Here is a 26,967-nt window from a genome sequence, read left to right on the forward strand (position 1 = left end):
CTGTAACCTTTGACACCCCTTCACTCCTTACCACCTTCCCTGTACACTTCCCGCTGCCTCGGCAAAGCAGCCGGCATAATGAAGGACCCCACGCACCCCGGACATTCTCTCTTCCACCTTCCGTCAGGAAAAAGATACAAAAGTCTGAGGTCACGGACCAACCGACTGAAGAACAGCTTCTTCCCTGCTGCTGTCAGACTTTGAATGGACTTCCCTTGTATTAAGTTGCTCTTTCTCTACACCGTAGCTATGACTGTAATACTACATTCTGCACTCTCTCCTATCCTTCTCTATGAACGGTATGCTTTGCCTATATAGCGCGCAAGAAACAATACTTTTCACTGTATGTTAATACACGTGACAATAATAAATCGAATCAAATCAAAAACCGATCAAGAACCTATCTATCTCTGTCTTAAATACACTCAGCGACCTGGCCTCCTCTGTGGCAATGAATTCCACAGGTTCACCACTCTCTCCAGCTGAAGAAATCTGTCTTCCAAAGGGTTGTCCCTTTCATCTGAGGCTGTTCCTCTTATCTGAGTCTCTCCGACCAATGGGAACATCTTCCCCACGTCCGCTTTAACCAGGTCTCTCAGTATTCTGTAAGTTTCAATGAGATCCCTCCGCGCCCTCCCCATCCTTCTAAATTCCATCGAGTACAGACCCAGAGTCCTTGAATGCTCCTCGTACGACAATCCTTCCACTCCCAGGATCGTTCGCGTGAAGCTCCACTAGGTGAGGGGGCCACTTCGACACCTGTTCACTCCCCCTCCCCTGACCTTGTCCACCCCTCCCCCTCCCCTGCTCGTTGATGTACATAGAGTCATCACGTTTCATCTGCACAGAAAGGCCTACGGTGCAGAAGGAGGCCATTCGGCCCTTCGAGTCTACACCGACCACAATCCCACCCAGGCCCTATCCCCATAACTCCACATACTTACCCAGCTAATCCCTCTAACCTACACATCTTTGGACGCTAAGGGATAATTTAGCATGGCCAATCCACCTAACCCGCACATCTTTCGGACTGTGGGAAGAAACTGGAGCACGCGGAGAAAACCCACGCAGATACGGGCTGAGAACGTGTAAACTCCGCACAGACAGTGACCCGAGCAGGGAATCAAACCCAGGTCCCTGGAGCTGTGAGGCAGCAGTGCTAACCACTGTGCCACCGTGCTGCCCAGGGAAGAGTAGAACAAGAGTAAAAGATAGTATTAGAGGTGAATGGTAGGACCTTAGGGAGTATCGTGGAACAGAGGGACCTTGGAGTTCAGGTGCATGGTTCTCTAAGGGTGAAGTTACAGATAGATAGGGCAGTGAAGAAGACCTTTGGCATGCTGGCCTTCATCAGTCAGGGCATTGAGTGTAGAAGTTAGGAAGTTGTGTTGCAGTTGTACAGGACGTTGGTGAGGCCGCACCTGGAGTATTGTGTTCAGTTTTGGTCATCTTGCTATAGAAAAGATGTTGTTAAACTGGAGAGAGTGCAGAAGAGGTTTACAAGGATGTTGCCAGGACTCGAGGGACTGAGTTATAGACAGAGATTGGACAGGCCTGGACTTTTTTTCTTTGGAACATAGTAGACTGAGGGATGATTTTAGAGAGGTGCAGAGGATCATGAGAGGCATGGATAGGGTGAACGCACTCAGTCCTTTTCCCAGAGTTGGGGAATTGAGAACTAGAGAGTTTAAGTTTAAGTTAAGAGGGGAAAGAATTAATGGGAACCTGAGGAGCAGCTTTTTTACACAGAGGGTGGTACGTATGTGGAATGAGCTGCTGGAGGAAGTGGTTGAGGCAGGGACATTGTCAACATTTAAAAGGCATTTGGACAGATACATGGATAGGAAAGGTTTAGAGGGATATGGGCCAAATGCAGGCAAATGGGGTTAGCTTACATGGGCTTTTTGGTCAACACGGACCAGTTTGGGCCGAAGGGCCTGTCTCCGTGCTGTAGATTCTATGACTCTAGAGGGCATGCTGGGTACAGCTCACAAGAAGTTGCCATCTTGGATCGAGTCTGGCGTGTCCTCGTACCCACGCCATGGATTTCCTTTTCCAAGGGGAAGAAACTGCAATGACATCCTCCCCTCCCGGTGGTGGCGCTGTGGAGTACTGGACCCAGGGCTCCGAGTGGGAGCGGAGGCAGTCACTGACCTTTCTCACCCTCTGGACACCAGGGGTGAGATCCTGGCCCCACGTGCGGAGATGGGGGGGGTGGAGATTGGGATGCGATGAGGGGAGTGCGGTAGTGGAAGAGGTCTCACTGCCGTAGTGTGTCCCAACACCTCCCCCCTCCCCAACCACACTTGCTTTGTTGTGCAGGGGCCACTATATCTGCTCGGTGTACGCAGCCCGGATGATGGTGGAGGCGAAGCAGGGCCTGATTGTCATCGTGTCGTCCATGGGCGGCCTGCGCTACATCTTCAACGTGGCTTACGGAGTCGGCAAGGCAGCGGTGAGTGGCAGGGCAGTGCGGGTAAACGGGCCGAAGGGTAAAGGTCACTCATTCACTTTGAGTTGCTGTATCTCACACTCTCTTTGCCTGGCTCTCTGGCTCTCTCTCTCTGGCTCTCTGGCTCTTTCTCTCTGGCTCTTTCTCTCTGGCTCTTTCTCTCTGGCTCTTTCTCTCTGGCTCTTTCTCTCTGGCTCTTTCTCTCTGGCTCTGGCTCTCTGGCTCTTTCTCTCTGGCTCTCTGGCTCTTTCTCTCTGGCTCTTTCTCTCTGGCTCTTTCTCTCTGGCTCTTTCTCTCTGGCTCTCTCTCTCTGGCTCTCTCTCTCTGGCTCTCTCTCTCTCTGGCTCTCTCTCTCTCTGGCTCTCTCTCTCTCTGGCTCTCTCTCTCTCTGGCTCTCTCTCTCTGGCTCCCTCTCTCTGGCTCTCTTGCTCTCACTCTCTCTCTCAGGTTCGCTCTTGCTCTCTCTCCCTCTGGCTCTCTGGCTCTGGCTCTGGCTCTCTTGCTCTGGCTCTCTCTCTCAGGTTCGCTCTCGCTCTCTCTCCCTCTGGCTCTCTGGCTCTGGCTCTCTGGCTCTGGCTCTCTCGCTCTGGCTGGCTCTGTCTGCCTGCCCCCTGCCCCCCCCACCCCCTCCTCCTCTGCCCCTCCCCCCCCCCTCTCTCTCTCACACAGTTCTCTCTCTCTCTCTGCAGTGTGATCGAATGGCAGCAGACTGTGCGTTGGAGTTGCGGAAACACGGAGTGTCATACGTGTCCCTCTGGCCGGGAGCCGTGCGCACCGAGACCGTGACTGACTTGGTTATTAACACGGAGAACAAATCCAAAGGACAGCAACGGGTGAGTGAGACAGCGAGGAGGAGGCCATTCAGCCCCTTCTCCAGCCTGTTACACAGGAACACAGAACGGGAAGAAGGAAATTGAGAGAAAGGACATTGGGAGAGTGTAACCTGAAGAGGGAATGGAGGGAGAGTGAGTGGGATGGGAAGGAGGGAGCCAGTGGGTGAGGGAAGGATGGTGAGGGAGAGCGAGAGTGTGAACAGGTGGATGAGGGAGAGGGAGGTTCAAGTCCATAGCTTCCTGAAAGCGGCCACACCAGTCAATAGGGGGTAAAGAAGGCGTACGGCATGCTTGCCTTTATAAGTCGGGGCATTGAATACAAGAGTTAGGATGTCATGTTGCAGCTTTATAAAACTTTGGTTCGGAACCACTTATAGGATATTGCGTTCAATTCTGGTCGCCACATTACAGGAAGGATGCAGAGGATTTGGAGAGGGTGCAGAAGAGGTTTAACATGACGCTGCCTGGATTAGAGGGTACGAGATATAAGGAGCGGCTGGACAAACTAAGAACTAATGTTTATTTATTAGTGTCACAAGTAAGGCTTACATTAACAGCGCAATGAAGTTACTGTGAAAATCCCCCAGTCGCCACACTCCAGCGTCTGTTCGGGAACACTGAGGGAGAATTTAGCACGGCCAATGCACCTAATCAGCACATCTTTCGGATGGTGGGAGGAAACCGGAGCACCCGGAGGAAACCCATGCAGACACGGAGGGTGGGAGCGGCGAGAACATGAAGGCTCAGCACAGACAGTGACCCAAACCTGGGTCCCTGGCGCTGTGAGGCAGCAGTGTGAACCACTGTGCCCTCCCTCGCGTTGTGTGGGATTCTAGGGCTGGGTGGGATTGTTGTTGGTACAGGTTCGATGGGCTGAATGGCCTCCTCCTGCACTGTAGGATTCTATGAACATAAGAACTAGGAGCAGGAGTAGGCCATCTGGCCCCTCGAGCCTGCTCCGCCATTCAATAAGATCAGGCTGATCTTTTCGTGGACTCAGCTCCACTTACCCGCCCGCTCACCATAACCCTTAATCTCTTTAATGTTCAAAAATTTATCTATCCTTGCCTTAAAAACATTCAATGAGGTAGCCCCAACTGCTTCACTGGGCAGGGAATTCCACAGATTCACAACCTTTGTGTGAAGAAGTTCCTCCTCAACTCAGTCCAAAATTTGCTTCCCCTTATTTTGAGGCTGTGTCTCCTCGTTCTAGTTTCACCCGCCAGTGGAAACAACTAGGGTTGTTTTCTCTGGAGCGGCAGAGGCTGAGGGGAGACCTGATGGAAGTCTATAAAATAATGAGAGACATAGATAGGGTTGACAGTCAGAATGTTTTTCCCACAGTTGAAATGTGTAATACTCGGGGACATGCACTTCAGGAGAGAGGGGGAATGTTCAAAGGGGATGTGAGGGGCAAATATTTTTAAACAGAGAGTGGTAGGTGTCTGGAACACGCTGCCAGGGATGGTGGTGGAGGCAGATACGATAGGGGCGTTTAAGGGGCTTTTAAATAAGCACATGAATATGCAAAGAATAGAGGGATATGGACCAAGGGCAGGCAGAAAGGAATAGTTTAATTTGGTGTCATGTTCGACACAACATGGTGGGCTGAAGGGCCTGTTCCTGTGCTGTGCTGTTCTACGTTCTATGAGAGAGAGGTGGGTGAGGGAGAGAAGGTTGGACAGAGTAACACGATTTAGTTGTGACAGCGGGGGAGTCCCTGAACTCTCCATGTTGTCCGTTTGCAGGTGGCGGACATGTTCACCGCTGGTGAGACCCCGGAGATGAGCGGGAAATGTATCGTCGCCCTCGCTACAGGTGGGTAAACGCTTCTCCCCACCCCCCTCAGCACTCCACGGCGAACGGCCTTCTCCTTTCCTGACGGGACCCCCACATCGATACTCTGGCCATGGGGGCGGGGGAGGGGGGGGGGGGGGAGGCCCGGTCTCGGAACGAGAGGAGGCAGCCATTTTGTGTCTGAGCTGAGGAGAAATGCCTTTGCTCGGAGGCCGGTGAATCTTTGGAATTCTCAACTCCCCGGGGCTGGCCGTGGACGGTCCTCCATCGTCCGGACACGTCTGAGGCCGGGGCGGACAGATTCCCGGTCTCTCGGGGGGTGGGGGGCGTGGGCGGGGAAAGGGGTGGGAGGCCTCGTGGCATAAGAACATAGGCGGCACAATGGTTAGCACTGCTGCCTCACAGCGCCAGGGACCTGGGTTCAATTCCCGGCTTGGGTCACTGTCTGTGCAGAGTCTGCACGTTCTCTCCGTGTCTGCGTGCATTTGCTCCGGGTGCTCCGGCTTCCTCCCACAGTCCAAAGATGTGCGGCTTAAGTGGATTGGCCAACCTAAACTGTCCCTTAGTGTCACAGAGATTAGTACGGTAAATATGTGGGGTTATGGGGATAGGGCCTTGGTGGGATTGTTGTCAGTACAGGCTCGATGGGCCGAATGGCCTCCTCCTGCACTGTAGGGATTCCATGAACATAAGAACTAGGAGCAGGAGTCGGCCATCTGGCCCCTCGAGTCTGCTCCGCCATTCAACAAGATCATGGCTGATCTTTTCGTGGACTCAGCTCCACTTACCCACCCGCTCACCATAACCCTTAATTCTTTCACTGTTCAAAAATTTATCTATCCTTGCCTTAAAAACATTCAATGAGGTCGCCTCAACTGCTTCACTGGGCAGGGAATTCCACAGATTCACAACCCTTTGTGTGAAGAAGTTCCTCCTCAACTCAGTCCTAAATCTGCCCACCCTTATTTTGAGGCTATGCCCCCTAATTCTAGTTTCACCCGCCAGTGGAATCAACTTCCCTGCTTCTATCTTATCTATTCCCTTCATAATCTTATATGTTTCTGTAAGATCTCCCCTCGTTCTTCTGAATTCCAATGAGTACAGTCCCAGTCTATTTGGTCTCTCCTCAAAAGCCAACCCTCTCAACTCCGGAATCAATCTAGATTCAACCTAAGGATGTGATTGCACTGGAGAGGGTGCAGAGGAGATTCACTTGGTTGATTCTGGAGTTGAAATGGTTGGGCCTCTCTCGCTCGGTCTAAGGCTGCAGGATCCAGTCCCACTTCGACACTCGATAGTCACTGAAGGCCTGTTCGTGGCACGTTTGATTTGATTTATTATTGTCACAGGTATTGGGATACAGTGCAAAGTATTGTTTCTTGCGCGCTATACAGACAAAGCATACTGTTCATAGAGAAGGAAAGGACAGGGTGCAGAATGTAGTGTTACAGTCATAGCTAGGGTGTAGAGAAAGATCAACTTAATGCAAGGTCGGTCCATTCAAAAGTCTGATGGCAGCAGGGAAGAAGCTGTTCTCGGGTCGGTTGGTACGTGATCTCAGACTTTTGTATCTTTTTCCTGACAGAAGAAGGTGGAAGAGAGAATGTCCGGGCTGCGTGGGGTCCTTAATAATGCTGGCTGCTTTTCCGAGGCAATGGGAAGTGTAGACAGAGTCAATGGATGGGAGGCTGGTTTGCGTGATTCACAACGTTTTGTAGTTCCTTATGGTTTTGGGCAGAGCAGGAACCCATACCAAGCTGTGATACATCCGGAAAGGATGCTTCCTATGGTGCATCTGTAAAAGTTGGTGAGAGTCGTAGCTGACATGCCAAATTTCCATAAAGTAGAGAAAGTAGAGGTGTTGGTGGGGCTTTCTTAACTATAGTGTCAGCATGGGGGGGGGGAACCAGGACAGGTTGTTTGTGATCTGGACACCTAAAAACTTGAAGCTCTCGACCCTTTCTACTTCGTCACCATTGATGTAGACAGGAGCATGTTCTCCTTTATGCTTCCTGAAGGCGATGACAATCTCCTTCATTTTGTTGACATTGAGGGAGAGATTATTGTTGCCGCAACAATTCACCAGATTCTCGATCTCATTCCTGTACTCTGTCTCATCATTGTTTGAGATCCGACCCACTACGGTGGTGTTGTCAGCATATCTGAAAATTGAGTTGGAGGGTAGTTTGGCCGCACAGTCACAGGTGTATAAGGAGTATAGTAGGGGGCTGAGAACACAGCCTTGTGGGGCACCAGTGTTGAGGATGATCATGGAGGAGTTGTAAGGTCAGCCAGTAAATCCTTTCCGACACGCGTCAGGGCAGCCAGTACGAGGAGTGGGAGTGTTTCCTGTTCAGCGACCGCGCAGAGAACAACAGCCGATCGCTGAGGTAGCTCACCCTGCGCCATCACAGACTGATGGACACCCACCATCGCCGATCCCCACTTAGGGCCCAGTAACTGGAGGCGAAAGGGAAGGCGATAGCCGAGTGGTATTATCGCTGGACTATTCATCCAGAAACTCAGCTGATGTTCTGGGGACCCGGGTTCGAATCCCACCACGACAGATGGTGGAATTTGAATTCAATAAAAAAAATATCTGGAATTAAGAATCTATTGATGACGGTGAAACCATTGTCGAAAAAACCCCATCTGATTCACTAATGTCCTTTAGGGAAGGAAGTCTGCCGTCATCTGACCCCTTAGTGTACAAAGATGTGCAAGTTAGGTGGATTGTCCATGCTAAATTGTTCCTTAGTGTCAGGGGGATTAGCAGGGTAAATGTGTGGGGTTGTGGGGATAGGGCCTGGGTGGGATTGTGGTCGGTGCAGACTCGATGGGCTGAATGGCCTCTTTCTGTACTGTTGGATTCTATGAAGTCGTCCAGACGGAGGGAGTGGGCGGATGGCATTTCTGACCCCGCACTCACCTGGGGTGACCTCTCCCATTGGGACCCCCCCTCCTCACGTCTCTCACTCTGCCTCCCCCTCCCCTCCCGTCCCCTCCCCAGATAAGGACCTGATGAAGAAATCTGGCAAGGTGCTCATGACCTGTGACCTCGCTGCGCAGTACGGGATCAGGGACGTGAATGGTGAGTACGTTCCCGCCAACTTGCTCTCTCTGACACCTTTGTGGCTTTGCCGGGGGTAAAGGGCAGGGAATCCCTGCCAGGGATGAGGTAGGGAGCATCCTGAGGCAGACTGAGGGACGGCAGGGTGAGGCCGTGGGGGGATTGAGGAAAGAGAGGCGGGGGATGGAGAGGCGGGGGGTTGGAGGGGAGAGCTTCCAATTGTTGTTGGTCTGGCCGAAGAACAGGGCCGGGGGGTCATGGGTGGTGATCTCGGGGGTCAGGATTGGTGATCTCGGGGGTTGGGCTTGGCGAGCCTGGGGTCAGGAGTCGGGAGGTGGTCAGCTCGGGGTCAGGAGTCAGGGGGTGGTCAGCTCGGGGTCAGGGGTTGGTAAGCTCGGGGTCAGGGGTTGGTAAGCTCGGGGTCAGGGGTTGGTAAGCTCGGGGTCAGGGGTTGGTAAGCTCGGGGTCAGGGGTTGGTAAGCTCGGGGTCAGGGGTTGGTAAGCTCGGGGTCAGGGGTTGGTAAGCTCGGGGTCAGGGGTTGGTAAGCTCGGGGTCAGGGGTTGGTAAGCTCGGGGTCAGGGGTTGGTAAGCTCGGGGTCAGGGGTTGGTAAGCTCGGGGTCGGGGGATTGGTAAGCTCGGGGTCGGGGGATTGGTCAGCTCGGGGTCGGGGGGTGGTCAGCTCGGGGTCAGGGGTGGTCAGCTCGGGGTCAGGGGTTGGTAAGCTCGGGGTCAGGGGTTGGTAAGCTCGGGGTTGGGGATTGGTAAGCTCGGGGTCGGGGGGTGGTCAGCTCGGGGTCAGGGGTCGGGGGTGGTCAGCTCGGGGTCGGGGGGTGGTCAGCTCGGGGTCAGGGGTCGGGGGGTGGTCAGCTCCGTGTCATGGTCGGGGTTGGTGATCTCGGGTCGGGGTTGGTGATCTCGGGGGTCGGGGTGCGGTGGTCTTCGGGGGTCGGGGTGTGGTGGTCTCCGGGGGTCGGGGTGCGGTGGTCTTCGGGGGTCGGGGTGTGGTGGTCTCCGGGGGTCGGGGTGGTGGTGATCTCCGGGGGGTCAGGGGTGGTGACCCCAGGAGTCGGGGGTGGAGATCTTGGGGGTCGGATCTCAGGGGGAGTTTCCTGATGGGGTCAGCGCGATTATCTTGTGGGGGAGGGTGTATTTCCGGTAGATTTGCATTGGAGACACCAGGGTTCAGGTAATCCTGGCATTAACCAGTCCATCTCTCTCTCTCTCCCTCTCTCTCTCCGCCTCTGTCTCTCTCTCTCTCTCCGCCTCTGTCTCTCTCTCTCTCTCTCCGCCTCTGTCTCTCTCTCTCTCTCTCCGCCTCTGTCTCTCTCTCTCTCTCCGCCTCTCTCTCTCTCTCCGCCTCTGTCTCTCTCTCTCTCTCTCTCCGCCTCTGTCTCTCTCTCTCTCTCTCTCCGCCTCTGTCTCTCTCTCTCTCTCCGCCTCTGTCTCTCTCTCTCTCTCCGCCTGTCTCTCTCTCTCTCTCCGCCTCTGTCTCTCTCTCTCCGCCTCTGCCTCTCCCCCTCTCTCTCTCCCTCCGCAGGCCGTGCTCTGGTGGACTATTGCTCCCTCAAGTTCATTCTGCAGCAGCTGCCGAGCCTTTCCTGGCTCTCCACCTTCATCCCGGGATTCATCAGGATTCCCAAGTGGGTCCTTACCCTGACCTCCAGTAAATTTTAAACCTCCCCATGACCCTCCACCTCTTCCCTTCCTCTCCCTCGCCCCCCCCCCCCCCCCACCCCCACCCCCCACCCAGGAGCGCTGGGCATTTCCCCGGGGAACCAGTCTCCTCACCCAATCTGGCTTTGGCCACTAACCCGCCCACAGCCTCAGGCCTCCTGGTGCTTTCAGCCCCCACCCCGATTCCCAGGTGTCACCCTCGGGAGCCTTGGGTGACACAGAACAGGACAGGCCCTTCGGCCCATCACATTGTGCTGGACGTGATGTCAATTTAAACCAGTCCATTCTACCTGCCCTCAATCCCTATCCCGCTATTCCGTGCGTATTCCTAGAATTATACAGCGCGCTCTGGCACAAGGGACCAAGAAAGTTACAGCACAGGAACAGGCCCTTCGACCCTCCAAGCCTGCGCCGATCATGATGTCTGCTTAACCTAAAACCGTCTGCACTGAGGGAATCCATATCCTTCCATTCCCATCCTACTCATGTATTCGTCTAGTTGCCCCTTAAATGCCGCTATTGTACCTGCTCCCACCCCCTCCCCGGGCAGCGCCTTCCAGACATTCACCACCCTCTGTGTAAAAAACATGCCTCGCACATCTCCTCTAAACTTTTCCCCACGCACCTTAAACCTATGTCCCCTAGTCTTAGAATCTGCACAGAAGGAGGCCATTCAACCCATCAAGTCTGAATTGACAACAATCCCACCCAGGCCCTATCCCCGTAACCCCACATATTTACCCCGCTAATCCCCCTGAGACTAAGGGGCAATTTAGCATGGCCAATCCTCCTAACCTGCACATCTTTGGATACTCGGGGACAATTTAGCATGGCCAATCCACTTAACCTGCACATCTTTGGAGTGTGGGAGTACTTGACTTTTCTGCCCTAGGAAAGAGCATCTGACTATCCACTCTGTCCATGCCCCTCATAATCCTCTATCAGGTTGCCCTCTCAGGTTCTGTCGTCCCAGTGAGAACAAACCAAGTTAATCCAACCTCTCTTCATAGCTAACAGTGGTTAGCACTGCTGTCTCACAGCGCCAGGGACCCAGGTTCGATTCCTGGCTTGGGTCACTGTCTGTGCGGAGTCTGCACATTCTCCCCACTTCTGCGTGAGTTTCCTCTGGGTGCTCTGGTTTCCTCCCACAGTCCAAAGATGTGCAGGTTAGGTGGATTGGCCATGCTACATTGCCCCTTAGTGTCAGGGGGATTAGCAGAGTAAATACGTGGGGTTACGGGAATAGGGCCCAGGTGGGATTGTGGTCAGTACAGACTCAATGGGCTGAATGGTCTCCTTCTGCACTGTAGGGATTCAGTGATTGAGAAGAGGCCCTTTGGCCCATCGAGTCCGCACCAACACATTAGAAACACCTGAACTCCCACCTAATCCCATCTGCCAGCACTTGGCCCATAGCCCTGAATGTTATGAATGTTAAAGGGTGTGAGGCACCCAGTCTCCACCACCCTCCCAGGCAGCGCATTCCAGACCCTCACCGCCCTCTGAGTAAAAATGTTTTTCCTCACATCCGCTCGAAACCTCCTGCCTCTCACCTTGAACCTTTCTCCCCTCGTGACTGACCCTTCAACTCAGGGGAACAGCTGCTCCTTATCCTCTCTGTCCATTCCCCTCCTAATCTTGAATACCTCAATCAGGTCGTCCCTCAGTCTTCTCTGCTCCAATGAAAGCAACTCAAGCCGATCCAACCTCTCTTCATAACTTAATTATTCCATCCCAGGCAGCATCCTGGTGAATCTCCTCTGCACCCCCTCCAGTGCATTCACATCCTATAATGTGGTGACCAGAACTGCACTCAATACTCCAGCTGTGGCCTCCTACAACGATACAACTCCATCATTACCTCACTGCTTTTGTAATCCATGCCTTGATTGATAAAGGTAAGTGTCCCATGTCTTTTTCACCACCCTACCAACATGCCCTTCCAGCTTCAGAGGTCTGTGGACAAACACGACAAGGTCTCTTTGCTCCTCAGAACTGCCTGGTGTCCTACCATTCATTGAGTACTTTCTTGCCAACTTACTCCTTCCAAAGTGCATCACCTCACACTTTTCAGGGTTAAATTCCATCTGCCACTTATCTGCCCGTTTGACCATTCCGTCTATATCATTTTGTAGCCCAAGACACTCAACCTCACTGTTAACCAATCTTAACCAAACTGTTAGCCAATCTTTGTGTCATCCGTAAACTTACTAATCCTACCCCCCCGCCCCTCCCGTCCATAGTCATCAATGTCATTTATATAAATGACGAATAATAGGGGGCCCAACACAGATCCCTGTGATACACCACTGGATACTGGCTTCCAGTCACTAAAAGAAGTTTAACAACACCAGATTAATGTCCAACAGGTTTATTTGGTAGCAAAAGCCACACAAGCTTTCGGAGCTTCAAGCCCCTTCTTCAGGTGAGTGGGAATTCTGTTCACAAACAGAGCTTATAAAGACACAAACTCAATTTACATGAATAATGGTTGGAATGCGAATACTTACAACTAATCCAGTCTTTAAGAAACAAAACAACGTGAGTGGAGAGAGCATCAAGACAGGCTAAAAAGATGTGTATTGTCTCCAGACAAGACAGCCAGTGAAACTCTGCAGGTCCACGCAACTGTGGGAGTTACAAATAGTGTGACATGAACCCAATATCCCGGTTCAGGCCGTCCTCGTGTGTGCGGAACTTGTCTTTATATGCTCTGTTTGTGAACAGAATTCCCACTCACCTGAAGAAGGGACTTGGAGCTCCGAAAGCTTGTGTGGCTTTTGCTACCAAATAAACCTGTTGGACTTTAACCTGGTGTTGTTAAACTTCTTACTGTGTTTACCCCAGTCCAACGCCGGCATCTCCACATCATTCCAGTCACTAAAGCAGCCTTCAGTCATCACCCTCTGTCTCCTACAACTGAGTCACTTTTGAATCCACTTTATCAGATTACCCTGTATCCCATGTGCAGTTACCTTCTTTACAAGCCTCCCATGTGGGACCTTGTCAAAGGATTTGCTGAAATCCATATAAACTACATCAACTGCATTACCGTCATCTACACACCTGGTCGTCACCTCAAAAATTTCAATCGCATTTGTTAGGCATGACCTCCCTCTGACCAAGCCATGCTGACTATCCCTGATCAAGCTTTGCCTCTCCAAATGGATGCTCTCCTTCAGAATTTCCTCCAATAATTTCCCTACCATTGACGTGAGACTCACTGGCCTATACAAAACAACAAAGAAAATTACAGCACAGGAACAGGCCCTCCAAGCCTGCACCAACCATACTACCTGTCTGAACTAACACCCCGTACCCTACTGGGGACCATATCCCTCTATTCCCATCCTATTCATGTATTTGTCAAGACGCCCCTTAAAAGTCACTACCTCCCCCGGCAGCGGGTTCCAGGCACCCACTACTCTGTGTAAAAAAAACTGCCTCATACATCTCCTTTAAACCTTGCCCCTCGCACCTTAAACCTGTTCCCCCTAGTAATTGACTCTTCCACCCTGGGAAAAAGCTTCTGACTATCCACTCTGTCCATGCCCCTCATAATCTTGTAGACTTCTATCAGGTCGCCCCCCTCAACCTCCTTCGTTCCACTGAGAACAAAGCAAGTTTCTCCAACCTCTCCTCATAACTAATGCCCTCCACACCAGGCAACATCCTGGTAAATCTTTTTTGTACTCTCTCTAAAGCCTCCACATCCTTCTGATAGTGTGGCGACCAGAATTGAACGTTATATTCCAAATGCGGCCTAACTAAGGTGCTATAAGGTTATAGTTCCCTGGTTTATCCTCCAACCCTTCCTAAATAGCTGAACCACATTAACTGTTCGTGTTCATATTCATGTGCTGATCTAAAAACCCCTTAAACGCCCCTATCGTATCTGCCTCCACTACCACCCCTGGCAGCGCGTTCCAGACACCTACCACTGTGTAAAAAAAAAAACTTGTGCCTCACATCTCCTTTAACTTTCTCCCACTCTCACCTTCAGTGATTGGACATGATACTAGGCGGAGAAATTTTGATTGGGTAACTAAACCCCCCCACTACCCAACTCCGGTAGAGTCGAATCCCATCCACTCCCCCCGCCCCTAACTTCACCCGATCCACACTGGCGATGGTGTTGGGGAAAGTGGCAGGGGGGGACATAAGAACATAACTAGGAGCAGGAGTCGGCCATCTGGCCCCTCGAGCCTGCTCCACCATTCAATAAGATCATGGCTGATCTGTTTGTGGCCTTAGCTCCACTTACCCACCCGCTCACCATAACCCTTAATTCCTTTACTGTTCAACACTTTATCCTTGCCTTAAAAACATTCAATGAGGGAGCCTCAACTGCTTCACTGGGCAGGGAATTCCACAGATTCACAACGCTTTGTGTGAAGAAGTTCCTCCTCAACTCAGTCCTAAATCTGCTCCCCCTTATTTTGAGGCCATGCCCCCTACTTCTAGTTTCACCCGCCAGTGGAAACAACTTCCCCGCTTCTATCTTATCTATTCCCTTCATAATCTTATATGTTTCTATAAGATCTCCCCTCATTCTTCTGAATTCCAATGAGTATAGCCCCAGTCTACTCAGTCTCTCCTCATAAGCCAACCCCCTCAACTCTGGAATCAACCGAGTGAATCTCCTCTGCACCCCCTCCAGGTGTACCCCCGGGCTGGGGAGTGGGATGCAGAAACCAATGCAGGGATAGAACGTGAATGGCCTTCCCTGGTTGCCCCCGCCAGACTCTTTCTTTCCTCTCCCCCAGCCCAACTCTCTCTCCACAACTGCTATCCTTCACCCCCCCACATCTGCACCGGTCGCGCTGTGTGTGTGGGCACTGACACTCGAGACTGCCTGGCTTAGCTGAGAATGATGACGGGTTTTTTGGCAATAAAAGGATCTTTTGTAAACCTTTGCGATTGCCTCAGTGTGTGTCTGTGTGTGTGAAAGAGAGCGAGTGTGAGAGAGTGATTTTTGTGAGTGTGTGTGTGTGCACATAAACATCTCTGCCTGTGCTGGCTCCATGGGTCTCTCACACATGCCTTGAAGTTGGAAGGTGGCCTCCTCAAGTTGACCGTTCGATCCAGTGCCAAGGAAGCATTTGTACTGTTGGAGGGGGAGCGAGTCTTGCAAGGGACGGTGATCCCACAGCCGCGATTGGAAAAAGAGTCTGTGAGGGGAAGAGATTGCTGTAATGTCCTGGAGTCAACATCTATCCATCGCGGAGGCTCCTTTGACAGCACCTTCCAAACCTGCCACCTTGACTTTCTTGAAGGACAAGAGGTAGCAGACACATGGAGAACACCACCCACCTGCAAGTTCCCCCTCTGAGCCCCACTCACTGTCCCGACTTGGAAATATATCAGCCGTTCCTTCACTGTTGCTGGGGTTCAAATCCTGGCACTCCCTCCCTCATGGCACTGTGGGTGTTACCCACACCACACGGGGACTGCAGCGGGTTCAAGAAGGGTGGCTCTCCCACCACCATCTCAAGGGGCAATTAGGGATGGGCGATAAACACTGGGCCCGGCCACTGATTCCTGCATCCGCAAACAATTTTTAAAAATATCACCAAAATGTTAAATTGGCATTTTATTGGATGGTGCTGTTCACAAATTGGCTGCTGCCATTTCTCCCACGCAGCCAGGTTATTTTTTAAAAATGAGCATTTTCCTGACAATGGTTCTGAATCTACACCGGGCAAGAAATATATGCCATGGTAAATTGCCCCTTAGTCCCCAAAATGTGTAGCTTATGGGGATTGGCCATGGTAAATTGCCCCTTAGTGTCCAAAGATATGCAGGTTAGGTAGATTGGCCATGGTAATTTGCCCCTCAGTGTCCAAAGATGTGTGGGTTAGAGGGATTGGCTATGCTAAATTGTCCCTTACTGTCTAAAGATGTGTGGGTTAGGGGATTGGCCATGATAAATTGTCCCTTCGTGTCCAAAGATGTGTAGTTTAGGTGGATTGGCCATGCTGAACTGCCCCTTAGTGTCCAAAGATGTGTGGGTTAGGGGGATTGGCCATGCTAAATTGTCCCTTAATTGGTTGGGGGAATTCAAGGTTGCGGCGAGAAGGCAGGAAAGTAGAGTTAGCGAGCATTCAGATGGGCCACGAGCTAATTCGAGGGGGCAGCAGGCTGGAAGGGCTGAATGGCCTCTGCTCCTATTTCTTACGGGCAAAGGAGAGATTGCAGAAACTGGGGTTGTATTCGCTGGAATGGAGAAGGGTAAGTGTTGATTAAAGTTTACAAGCTTCAGGAGAACTGATTAGGGTTAGATAGAGGGTGTTATCTCTGCTATTTGGTGACCGAAGGTTGGACAGGCGTGGACAGAGCCTAAGTGTTCGAACTAGACCGAACGGGAGAAAAATTGGGAAATGCTTGGACACACGAGAGCAATTGATGCTGGGTCAATTATTAATCTTAAGTCTTGCAACGGAGAGATTGGTATCCATGGACGTGGGGCAAAGGTGGCGTATGGAATTAGTTACAATCAACTCCAAGCTCACCGAATGCAGGAAACAGGCCGGAGAAGGGACTGAATGGGGCCTCCTCCTGTTCCTGTGTAACAGGCTGGAGAATGAGCTGAATGGGGCCTCCTCCTGTTCCTGTGTAACAGGCTGGAGAATGGGCTGAATGGCCTCCTCCTGTTCCTGTGCAACAGGCTGGAGAAGGGGCTGAATGGGGCCTCCTCCTGTTCCTGTGTAACAGGCTGGAAAAGGGGCTGAATGGCCTCCTGTTCCTGTGCAATAGGCTGGAGAAGGGACAGAATGGGACCTCTTCCTGTGTAACAGGCCAGAGAAGGGGCTGAATGGGGCCTCCTCCTGTTCCTGTGTAACAGGCCAGAGAAGGGGCTGAATGGGGCCTCCTCCTGTTCCTGTGCAACAGGCTGGAGAAGGGGCTGAATGTGCCCCCCCCCCTCCCCTATTACTGTGTACCAGGCTGAAGAAGGGGCTGATTGGGACCTACTCCTGTTCCTGACACTAAAGGGCAATTTAGCATCGCCAATCCACCTAACCTGCATACCTTTAGACAATAAAGGGGCAATTTAACATGGCCAATCCCCCTAACCTACACTCCACCACCATTGGGAACATTCTTTCTGAATCTAACCTGTTAGAATTTTATAAGTTTCTATGAGATCCCCTCTCATTCTTTTAAACTTCAGTGAATATAATCCTAACTGACTTAGTCTCTCCTCATATGACAGACCTGCCATCCCAGGAATCAGCTGGTAAACCTTCGCTGCTCTCCCGCTATAGCAAGGACATTCTTCCTCAGATAAGGACACCAGAACTGCACACAATACTCCAGGCGTGGCCTCAACAACGCCCAACACAATTGCAGCAAAACATCCCTATCCCTGTACTCAAATCCTCTCGCTATGAAGGCCAACATACCATTTGCCGCCTTTACTGTCTGCTGAACCTGCGGGCTTTCAGCGACTGATGCACGAGGATTCCATGGTCTCGCTGAGTATCCACCTCTCCAAATTTACACCCATTCAGGTGATAATCTGTCTTCCTATTATTGCTATCAAAGTAGATAACCTCACATTTATCCACATTGTACTGCAGATGCTATGAGGAGAAATTTCTTCACCCAGAGGGTGGTGAATGTGTGGAATTCACTCCCACAGAAAGTAGTTGAGGCCAAAACATTGTGTGATTCCAAGAAGAAATTAGATATAGCTCTTGGGGCTAAAGGGATCGGGGGGGGGGGGGGGGGGGGGAATCAGGATATTGAATTCGATGATCAGCCATGACCAAAATGAATGGCGGAGCGGGCTTGACGGGCCAAATGGCCGACTTGGCAGCACGGTAACACAGTGGTTAGCACTGCTGCCTCACAGTGCCAGGGACCCGGGTTCGATTCCCAGCTTGGGTCACTGTCCATGTGGTGTCTGCATGTTCTCCCCGTGTCTGCCTGGGTTTCCTCCAGCTGCTCCTGTATCCATACCCAGTCTGAAAGATGCGCTGGTTAGGGTGCATTGGCCATGCTAAATTCTCCCTCAGTGTAACCTGAACAGGCGCCGGATGTGGTGACGAGGGGATTTTCACAGTAACTTCATTGCAGTGTTAATGTGAGCCTACTTGTGACACAAATAAACTTTAAAAATTTATCTTCATTGCACATTCGATTTTACATTTTAACAGCAAATAAAAACTCAGTCTTTTACTATAATGACTGCTTCATTAATTGTAACTCAATGAAGCGTCACTGCTTATTCAATCACCATGATGCCCCCTCCGTGGACAATTCCTGAACGCCCCCCCGTGCACATCCATCCCCCTTGGCAGAGATTCACCTCGACCACCCGATCACCCTCCTCCATGCAAAGCTCCCCCCTTGGCGTCCACCCTCCTTGCATAAGCCCCCAGTCATTATAAATACCCCTCCACTAAGCCCCACCCCCACCCATCCCCTTGGCACTGCCCATGGTACACTTATGGTGCTCAACTGGGCACTGCCAGGTTGCCAGGAGGGTACTGAATGTGGCATTGCTCAATGGGCACTGCCCCTGACCACCATGGTGGCTTCAATGGCCTCCGATCCCACACACACAGCCCCCCCCCACACAACACACTCAGTGTGACCCAAGCACCTGGTCCCCGCTGGTGAAGACCAGTAGTGATTCTCGGCGATGTGACGTCTCGCCAGCGAGGGGGAGGGAAGCAGCCATGCTGAACCCACCAATCACATTGTAATGTAGGCAACTCTGTGCAAATAGCCTTCACTCCCTTTCTGGGAATGAAGCCGGAAAAACACGGGCCGGGAAGAGAGCAATGCTTTAGTCTCACACGCTTTCTTCCTGGCTCACCGGTCTAATCGAGCGGCGAGTCGAGCCGGTAAGATCGCCCCCTGTATCTTTCTTTCACACTCAGACTGAACCAATCAGCCTTATTCTTGAGGCAGATTTCACAGAATATAATGTCCTCTCGCTGATCAAAATGAAAGAAGAAATTCTTAGTTTAAACAATTCCTGCTCACTACACAGATTCCACAAGCATTGAGGTGAATACAGTGTGGTCACAACAAAATGACAACAATACAGTTCAGTAACAACACAAACTTAATTTAAACTTCATCTTTTTTTTGTTATATTCCTCAACCTAATTATTTTAATTTGATCAGTTTTTGTTAGGGATGGTAACTTCTGCTCTTTATAAACTGGTTCACTCATTTTGTTAATTCTACATGGGCTCGGAGAATCAGAACCCAGACTTTATCATCCTTATCCTTTTTCTCCCTTTACCACCACTCCCTCTGTTTTGCGGGAGGGTCGTGGGGATTCCAATCAGAACTAATCATTTTATCATAAAAGTAAAATACTGCGGATGCTGGAATCTGAAACAAAAACAGAAAATGCTGGAAAATCTCAGCAGGTCTGACAGCATCTGTGGAGAGAGAATAGAGCCAATGTTTCGAGTCTGGATGACCCTTTATAAGAGCTCTTCTGAAGTGTCATTCAGATTCGAAAGATTGGCTCTATTCTCTAATCATTTTATCGATAAGTTTCTTGTTCTTAGTTTCCAAATGGCAGGTAAGAGACCTGTCCAGTCCCCACTCGAGCTCTGATTTTTCACTGGCCATGCTTGGATAGGATTATAACCATTAGAATCTACTCTCAGAGGTCTGCTTTTCAATCCAGTGCTACTTGGAGTATACCGTCACTTCACCGACTATCGGGTCACAAATTTATGATAAAATAATTTAAATAATGCCTGAGAATGCTTCTTAACCAACTACCTATCATCGTTTGTTGATTGATCAGACCCACGTTTCACAGATTCAAGTATCTCAGCCGCTGAACACCTGCCGATCCTGGAATAAGTTTAATTCTAACTCATTCTGAGTAAATATTCTCACCAGGTCCTCTGTTGGGGCCCTGCTAAGCAGCTTTAATGGTCCGTGATTGCAGAAACTGAGCAGTCACAGGAATGTGGTCAAGATAGTCCAGTCCCATAATGCCTCACATTCAATCTGCTGTCCTTCAATTATAACAGAATATGTGGCTGTCTGTAGCTGCCTCGGCCGTGGTCAACCCCAACACTGCCTTCCTGAACTGTTACAATGCCCGAGGTGTAAGTTCACCCACAGTGCTGTTAGGGAGGGATTTCCAGCTTTACATTCCTGACACGATTCTGATAGGTTTCGATAAGGTGGACAAAGGAAAGCTGTTCCCATCTGCTGATGGGACAAGGACAAGGGGGACACAGATTGAAGGTTTTGGGTCAGAGATGCGAGGGAGGGGAACGTGAGGAAGAATATTTTGATGCAGCGAATGGTAATGACCTGGAACTCGCTGCCTACGAGGGTGGCGGAAGTGGAGACAATAAACAATTACAAAGGAAATTGGATGGGGATTTGGGGGAGTTTCAAACAGAAATGCTGACTAAATATCTCTGAAGTTCCGAGCACCAGCCACTGGAGGCAAAGTCATGAGACCGGCCAGTCCCGCAGAAAGAAACCCTCGTCCCTCCCCATTAACCAACTGTGAGAATGAACAAAATGCAGTCCTGGATGTAATTGAGAGCAGAAACAATAACAGCAGAATTCAACCCCTGGAATCACTCGTGAACTTGTTGGTGTCTCAGCAGCTGGGATGAAACTATGAATCCCTTCCCACACAGAGAGCAGGTGAACGGTCTCTCCCCAGTGTGAACTCGCTGGTGTATCCGCAGGCTGGATGAGTCAGTAAATCCCTTCTCACACTGAGAGCAGGTGAACGGCCTGTCTTCAGTGTGAAGTCGCTGGTGTCTGTGCAGGTGGGATGACTGGGTGAATCCCTTCTCACACTGAGAGCAGGTGAACGGTCTCTCCCCAGTGTGAACTCGCTGGTGTCTCCGCAGGCTGGATGATGTTCTAAATCTCTTTGAGCAGTGAGAGCAGCTGAACGGTCTCTCCTCAGTGTGAATGCGCTGGTGGAACACGAGTTCCCGAGAGCTTTTGAATCCGCTCCCACAGTCAGAGCATTTAAAGGGTCTCTCATTGCTGTGAGTGACTTTGTGTCTCAACAGGTGGGATAACTGAATGAATCCCTTTGCACACTGAGAGCAGTTGAACGGTCTCTCCCCAGTGTGAATGCGCTGGTGGGACATCAGATTCCGAGAGCTTTTGAAACCACTTCCACAATCAGAGCATTTAAAGAGTCTCTCATTGCTGTGAGTGAGATTGTGACTCAGTAGGTGGGATAACTGACTGAATCCTTTCCCACACACAGAGCAGGTGAACGGCCTCTCCCCAGTGTGACTGCGTTGATGAATTTCCAGCTGAGATGGGTGCCTGAATCCCTTCCCACAGTCTCCACATTTCCACGGTTTCTCCATGGTGCGGGTGTCCCTGTGACTCTCCAGGTTAAACAATCAGTTAAATCTCACACAGAACACGGGTACAGTCTCTCCCCGCTGTGAATGCTGTGATGTATTTTCAGGCTGTGTTACTGGTTAAAGCTCTTTCCACAGTCAGTGCACTGGAGTAGACTCTCTCGGGTGTGTGTGCATCCTGGAGCTTTTCCAGGCACACTGATGTTTAAAGCGTTCTGAAGAGAAAGAACAGAGAAACATTTCTCCTTCCAGATTCAAAGGTTGCTAATATTCAGGTCCCAATGAATTGAGTGACTCTGTCAGATCATGATGTGTAGTTTGGATTTCGATTTCTATCTGTAAATACTCCTCTTCTGATGTCCTGCAAAACGAGTTTACAAAAATAATCAGTATCAGGACAGGATAGAAATTAAGAACTGACAATTTCAGTAGAACATTCTTTCTCTCTCATTCCCCAAAAGCTGTCAATCTCCATCCCACACACTCTCCCTCCATTCTCACTCTGCTGTATCTAATATTCACCCTCCCAATTCTCCTGAAAGTGCTGATTGAAGCTGATTGACAGATCCATGCTCACTGCTTCCTGTCCTGGACACAGAGAGCTGGAAATCTCCATGCAGGCTGCCAGACAGATATATGTCTATCTGACTGGACTAAATGAGTGGAATGTACAGACTGGACTCCCTTCCTTTCCCTTCAGTGGCGAAGGATGGACAAGTCACCAGGACCCAATGAACTGCACGCTCGGCTTTTAATGGAGTTTGCTGAAGAGATAGTGGACGCTTTGGTTGTAATTTTTCGTAGCTCGCTAAATTTTGGGAGGATATTGAAGATTGGAAAACAGCCAATGTGACTACCTTGTGCAAAAAGGGAGAAAGGCAGAAGGCAGGGTTAATTTAACCTTGTTAATTTCACATCTGTTGTTGGCAAGATACTGGAGTCAATAATCAAAGAGGAAAGAGCTAATCATTTAGGAAAGCTGAATATAATCAAACCTCATCAAGATTCTTTTATGAAACATAAATCATGTTTGACAAATTCGCTTGAATTCTTTGAGAATGTAATAGGGGAGTGTAGATTGAGAGCAATCTGTAGATGTAGTGTATTTAGATAGGGTGGCACAGTGTTTACCACTATTGCATCACAGCACCAGGGACCCGGATTCAATTGCGGCCTTGGGTGAGTCTGTGTGCACATTCTCCCTGCGTCTGCGTGGGTTTCCTCCGAGTGCTCCAGGCTCTCCCCAATGATGTGTGGGTTAGCTTGAATGGCCATGCTAACTTGCCCCTTTGTGTCCCAATAGATGTGGATTAGGGGGATTAATGGGGTAAAAATGTGGGGTCATGGGGATAGGGCCTGGGAAAGATATTCTGTCGGAGAGTCAGTGCAGACTCGATGGGCCAAATGGTCTCCTTCTGCACTCTAGGGATTCCATGATTCTATGATTTCCAAAAGGCATTTGACAAGGCGCTGCATAAGAGACTGGCCTGTAAAGTAAAGGTCCATGGAATTGGTGGAAGTGTATTAGCATGGATTGAAAACTGGCCGTCACATAGAAAACAGAGAGTTGGAATAAATTAGTCATTTTCAGAGTGGAAAGATGTAACTAGTGGAGTACCACAGGGATCAGTTCTTCGCCTGCAATTGTTCATTATTCAATTAATGACCTGGAGGAAAGAACAGAATGTAAGGTTTCCAACTGATACGAAGATAGGCGGAAGGACATGTTGTGATGAGGATATTTTGATTCTGCAGTGGGATATAGATAGATTGGGTGACAAAAACCTGGCAAATGGAGTTTAATGTGGAGAAGTGGGAGGTCATGTATTTCAGTAGGAGAAATCAAAAGGGAGATTATCTACATGGAGCGGCGCTGCAGGTGAGTGAAGTACAGAGGGATCTAGATGTTCTTGCACATGAATCACAAAAAGCTCGCAGGCAGGTCCCACAGTTGGTAAGAAGAAAAATGGAATTTTGACCTTTATTGCAAAGGGGTTGGAGTTTAAAAACAGGGGGGGGGGGGGGTTGTGTTGGTGAGGCCTCACCTGGAATACTGCGTAGTTTTGATCTTCTTACTTAAACAAGGATACAGTAACATTGGATGTGGTCCAAAGGAGATTCACCAGGCAAATTCCTGGGTGAGAGGGTTGTCCTATCAAGAGAGAATAAATTGTCTCGGTCTGTATTCCTTGAAGCTTTGAAGTCAAAGAGGTGACTTTATTGAAACATTAGATCCTGAGGGGGCTTGACAGGATAGATGGTGAGATATTTTTACAAGTGCTAAAGTCTTGAACAAGCTAAATGGTCGGTCATTTAAAACTGAGGTGCACAGAAATTTCTTCCCCCAGAGGGTGGTGAATCTCTGGAATTCTCTCCCCCACAGGTGGAGGCTAGACCATGATAAGTATTTAAAGTGGAGGTGGATAAATAGTTGATAGATCGAGGAATAGATGGCTATGGGAAAAGGCACACAAAAGGAGTTGAAGCCGGCATAGATCAGCCATGAAGGGCCTGGTGGCCACTCCTGCGTCTATTTCTCGTGATCAGTTGCTGCAAGTCAACAGTTTCCCCCCCAGAATGAAAAAAGGAATGGAAGGGGGGAGAAAAGAAAGTGTTTTACTCACAGATGTTGGAGAGACAGGAGGAAGTTTGAGTCTGTCTGAAGCTCAATCTTCATTCAGAGAGAGAGCAGCAGTTAGTTTTGCTGGGCTGGAGTGAGCAGCTGAACAAGCTCATTGTGCACTTCCGCATTCAGACAATGGAGGAGCTTTGATTGGCTGGAGGACCAGAGTCCTTGCGGTCCTCCAGAATGCCCATTGGTCAGAGCTTGTGAGAGGCAGCGACCAGAGCAGAATCCTTCCGGTCTTCCAGAGTTCCCATTGGTCAATCCCCCGCAGACAGACAATGAGGGGCGGAGCCCCACGTGGGGGTGGGCGGGACTTTGCCCTCCAGTTGTGCTGAGCTGTTGTCCAATGGGAAAGGCTGGAAGACCCGGACAGACAATGGTCAGTGCGCCGGCTTTGTCCCGGGCCCCGCCCTACACATGCGCATTCCCCCAAGTCCGCACATGCGCATGTTTGATTCACCGCCCCTCACCAGCTCTGGCCAATGAGAAGAATTGGAGGACCGGAAGGCCACAGGTCTCCCAGCCAATCAGAGCATGGGTTTTTGTGTGAAAGAAGATGGGGCATCAGACAGACTCAAACTTCCTCCTGTTCCAACATCTGTGAGTAAAACACTTTTTCTCCCCCTTTCCATTTCTTTTCTCATTCTGGGGGAAATTGGGGACTTGCAGCAACTGAAGGGAAAGGAAGTGAATCCAGGGAGGCTGCAGACTCTGGAAAGGTTGGCCCAGGTCTCTCTCTCTCTGTTAAAGACATTGACATCCTTTGCTCCCTCAGCTTGACACATTTATTTGTCTGGCTGAAAAGATGGTCTCTTTCCTAATGTTCACAATTAAAGGGCTGGTTTCCCCAGAAAATATCTGACATTTAAGGGGACTGTAAATTAATATAGGTTAGAGATATGTTCAGTGTTGTCATATGGCAAGATTAGACATGTACGGTTCTGCAATAATGTACATTTATTATTATTTCTAATCTGGTAATATCGTACGATCGTGTGACATTAGTGTTTCTTTACAAATTTTTTTCTCTCAAAATCATGATCCTGCTGTTGTAAATGAACCTTTTCAACTTTTTATACATTGTGGCACCAGCTTGTCTACAAAGAGTCCTTTATTTGCTCCTTAAGTGGCTTATATCGAGGTTGTTTGTTTTTACTTTGGGATTTCAGATAAAATATTGGTTGCAGGTCAGGTAACAGAAGTTCTTTCATTTTCAGTTCTAAGCTGCAGTTTAGTTTTAGAAGTGAGATAACCGACTGAATCGCATCTCACACTCAGAGCAAGTGAATGGCCTTTCCCCAGTGTGAATTCGCTGGTGTGTCAGCAGATCAGATGAAGTAGTGAAGGTCTTCCCACACTCGGAGCAGGTGAACGGCCTCTCCTTGGTGTGAACCCGCTGGTGTCTCAGCAGGTGGGATGAATGAGTGAATCCCTTACCACAATCACAGCAGGTGAACCTCCTCTCCCAGTGTGACTGCGTCGATGAATTTCCAGCTGAGACGGGGATTTGAATCCCTTCCCACAATCCCCACATTTCCACGGTTTCTCCATGGTGCGGGTGTCCCTGTCTCCAGGTTTGTTGTTCAGCCGAGGTGGCCACACAAAGCGTCTGTACAATCTCTTCCTGGTGTAAATGGTGATGGTCTTTCAAACTATGTAACTGTCACTGGAACAGTCTTACCAGATGTTTGTGTCTTGCTGCTTTTCCAGTCACACTGATGTTTAAAACTTTCTGAAGCAAACAGAACAAAAAGACATTTCTCCTTCTTGATTCAAAGGCTAATGATATTCAGATCCTGATAATCGAGTGACTATGTCAATTCTTCACTTGATGTTTGATTTGAATTTTGTGTCTGCAAATCCTCCCCCTTTGAAGATCCTGTAAAAGAGGTTATAAATTTCATCACTGTCAGTTAAGGATAGAATCTACAATTGGCAGTTGTTAATTTCTATCTTGTTCCCCGAAAGCTGTAAATAACTGTCCCACACTCTCCCTGCATTACCTGGAGTATTGTGTGGAGCTTTTGGCTCCTTACTAAAGGAAGGATACACTTGCAATAGAGGGAGTGGAGCAAGGGTTCATTCGACAAATCCCTGGAAGGGTGGAAGTTTCCTCGGAGGAGACTGGGCCTCTATTCTCTCAAAGTTTCGAAGAATGAGGGCTGATCTTCTATAACTCAACTGAGTTGAGGAGGAACTTCTTCACACAAAGGTTGTGAATCTGTGTAAGTCCCTGCCCAGTGAAGCAGTTGAGGCTACCTCATTGAATGTGTTTAAGGCAAGGATAGATACATTTTTGAACAGTAAAGGAATAAGGGTTATGGGGAGCGGGCAGGTAAGTGGAGCTGAGTCCACAAAAAAATCAGCCATGATCTTATTGAATGGCGGAGCAGGCTCGAGGGGCCAGATGGCCCACTCCTGCTCCTAGTTCTTATGTTCTTATAATAACTCTAGATGTATCAATGTTGTTATGATCCTTATGAGTACAATAACCTTAAAATTAACAAATTCCCAGACAAACCCAATGGAATAAACAAAGGGAAAGATTTCACCTTCTAATAAATCTTGCAATAATCAAATTAAAATCAACATCAATGAATCATGCATTGACAGACAAACAGTATTTAAATGGACAGGATAAATTTGTCTTTAAATATCTCAGACAATAAAACAGGTTCCACAAAATCACAAACATTTCCCCCTCACCATATTTGTCTCTAATTCCAGTTCCAGAGAATTTCTCTGTCTCTGTATTTCCCAGGGGGAGAAAGAAAGTGTTTTCCTCACAGATGTTGTCCAGAGGATGAGGTTGGAGTCTGTGTGTGAAGTTTGAGTCTGTGTGTGAAGTTTGAGTCTGTGTGTGAAGTTTGAGTCTGTGGTGAAGTTTGAGTCTGTCGTGTGAAGTTTGAGTCTGTGGTGAAGTTTGAGTCTGTGTGTGAAGTTTGAGTCTGTGTGTGAAGTTTGAGTCTGTGGTGAAGCTACAAACAGAAGCTGTTCTGTTTCAAATCAAACTGCGGGACTAGGAAGAATTTGATGGGAAGAGATTTTGCAAAGTCCCCTCCCCCACTCCCTCAGATGGCAGCCCAGCGCGCAGGCGCAGAGAGCACTGCTGAGCCGAGCTGTCCGGAGCAGGCGCAGAGAGCGCTGCTGAGCCGAGCTGTCCGGAGCAGGCGCAGAGAGCGC

At 49.7% G+C, this 26,967-nt stretch overlaps 3 protein-coding genes and 1 long non-coding RNA gene across 7 annotated transcripts in view; 2 read left to right on the forward strand and 2 right to left on the reverse strand.

Annotated features, from left to right (window-relative positions):
- LOC144482776 (dehydrogenase/reductase SDR family member 1-like) overlaps positions 1-9,853 on the forward strand; it is a 65,682-nt gene extending 55,829 nt beyond the window's left edge. For all 3 annotated transcript variants that reach the window (XM_078201629.1, XM_078201628.1, XM_078201630.1), the window contains exons 5-9: positions 2,323-2,455; positions 3,142-3,285; positions 5,034-5,103; positions 8,093-8,173; positions 9,692-9,853. In XM_078201629.1, coding sequence (XP_078057755.1) covers positions 2,323-2,455; positions 3,142-3,285; positions 5,034-5,103; positions 8,093-8,173; positions 9,692-9,828 — 565 coding nt within the window. In that variant the 3' untranslated portion in view covers positions 9,829-9,853. The remainder of the gene's footprint in view (positions 1-2,322; positions 2,456-3,141; positions 3,286-5,033; positions 5,104-8,092; positions 8,174-9,691) is intronic.
- LOC144482803 (uncharacterized) overlaps positions 1-26,967 on the reverse strand; it is a 327,339-nt gene that overhangs the window by 88,272 nt on the left and 212,100 nt on the right. The window lies entirely within an intron of this gene.
- The window catches only part of LOC144482710 (uncharacterized), a 120,571-nt gene that overhangs the window by 61,589 nt on the left and 32,015 nt on the right, over positions 1-26,967 (reverse strand). The window lies entirely within an intron of this gene.
- LOC144482812 (uncharacterized) lies at positions 11,795-14,744 on the forward strand. The gene is made up of 2 exons (XR_013495961.1): positions 11,795-12,167; positions 12,718-14,744. It is a non-coding gene; the product is annotated as an uncharacterized LOC144482812 (long non-coding RNA).

The sequence above is a fragment of the Mustelus asterias genome, unplaced genomic scaffold, assembly GCF_964213995.1.
Source record: "Mustelus asterias unplaced genomic scaffold, sMusAst1.hap1.1 HAP1_SCAFFOLD_42, whole genome shotgun sequence".
Taxonomy (NCBI): Eukaryota; Metazoa; Chordata; class Chondrichthyes; order Carcharhiniformes; family Triakidae; genus Mustelus; species Mustelus asterias.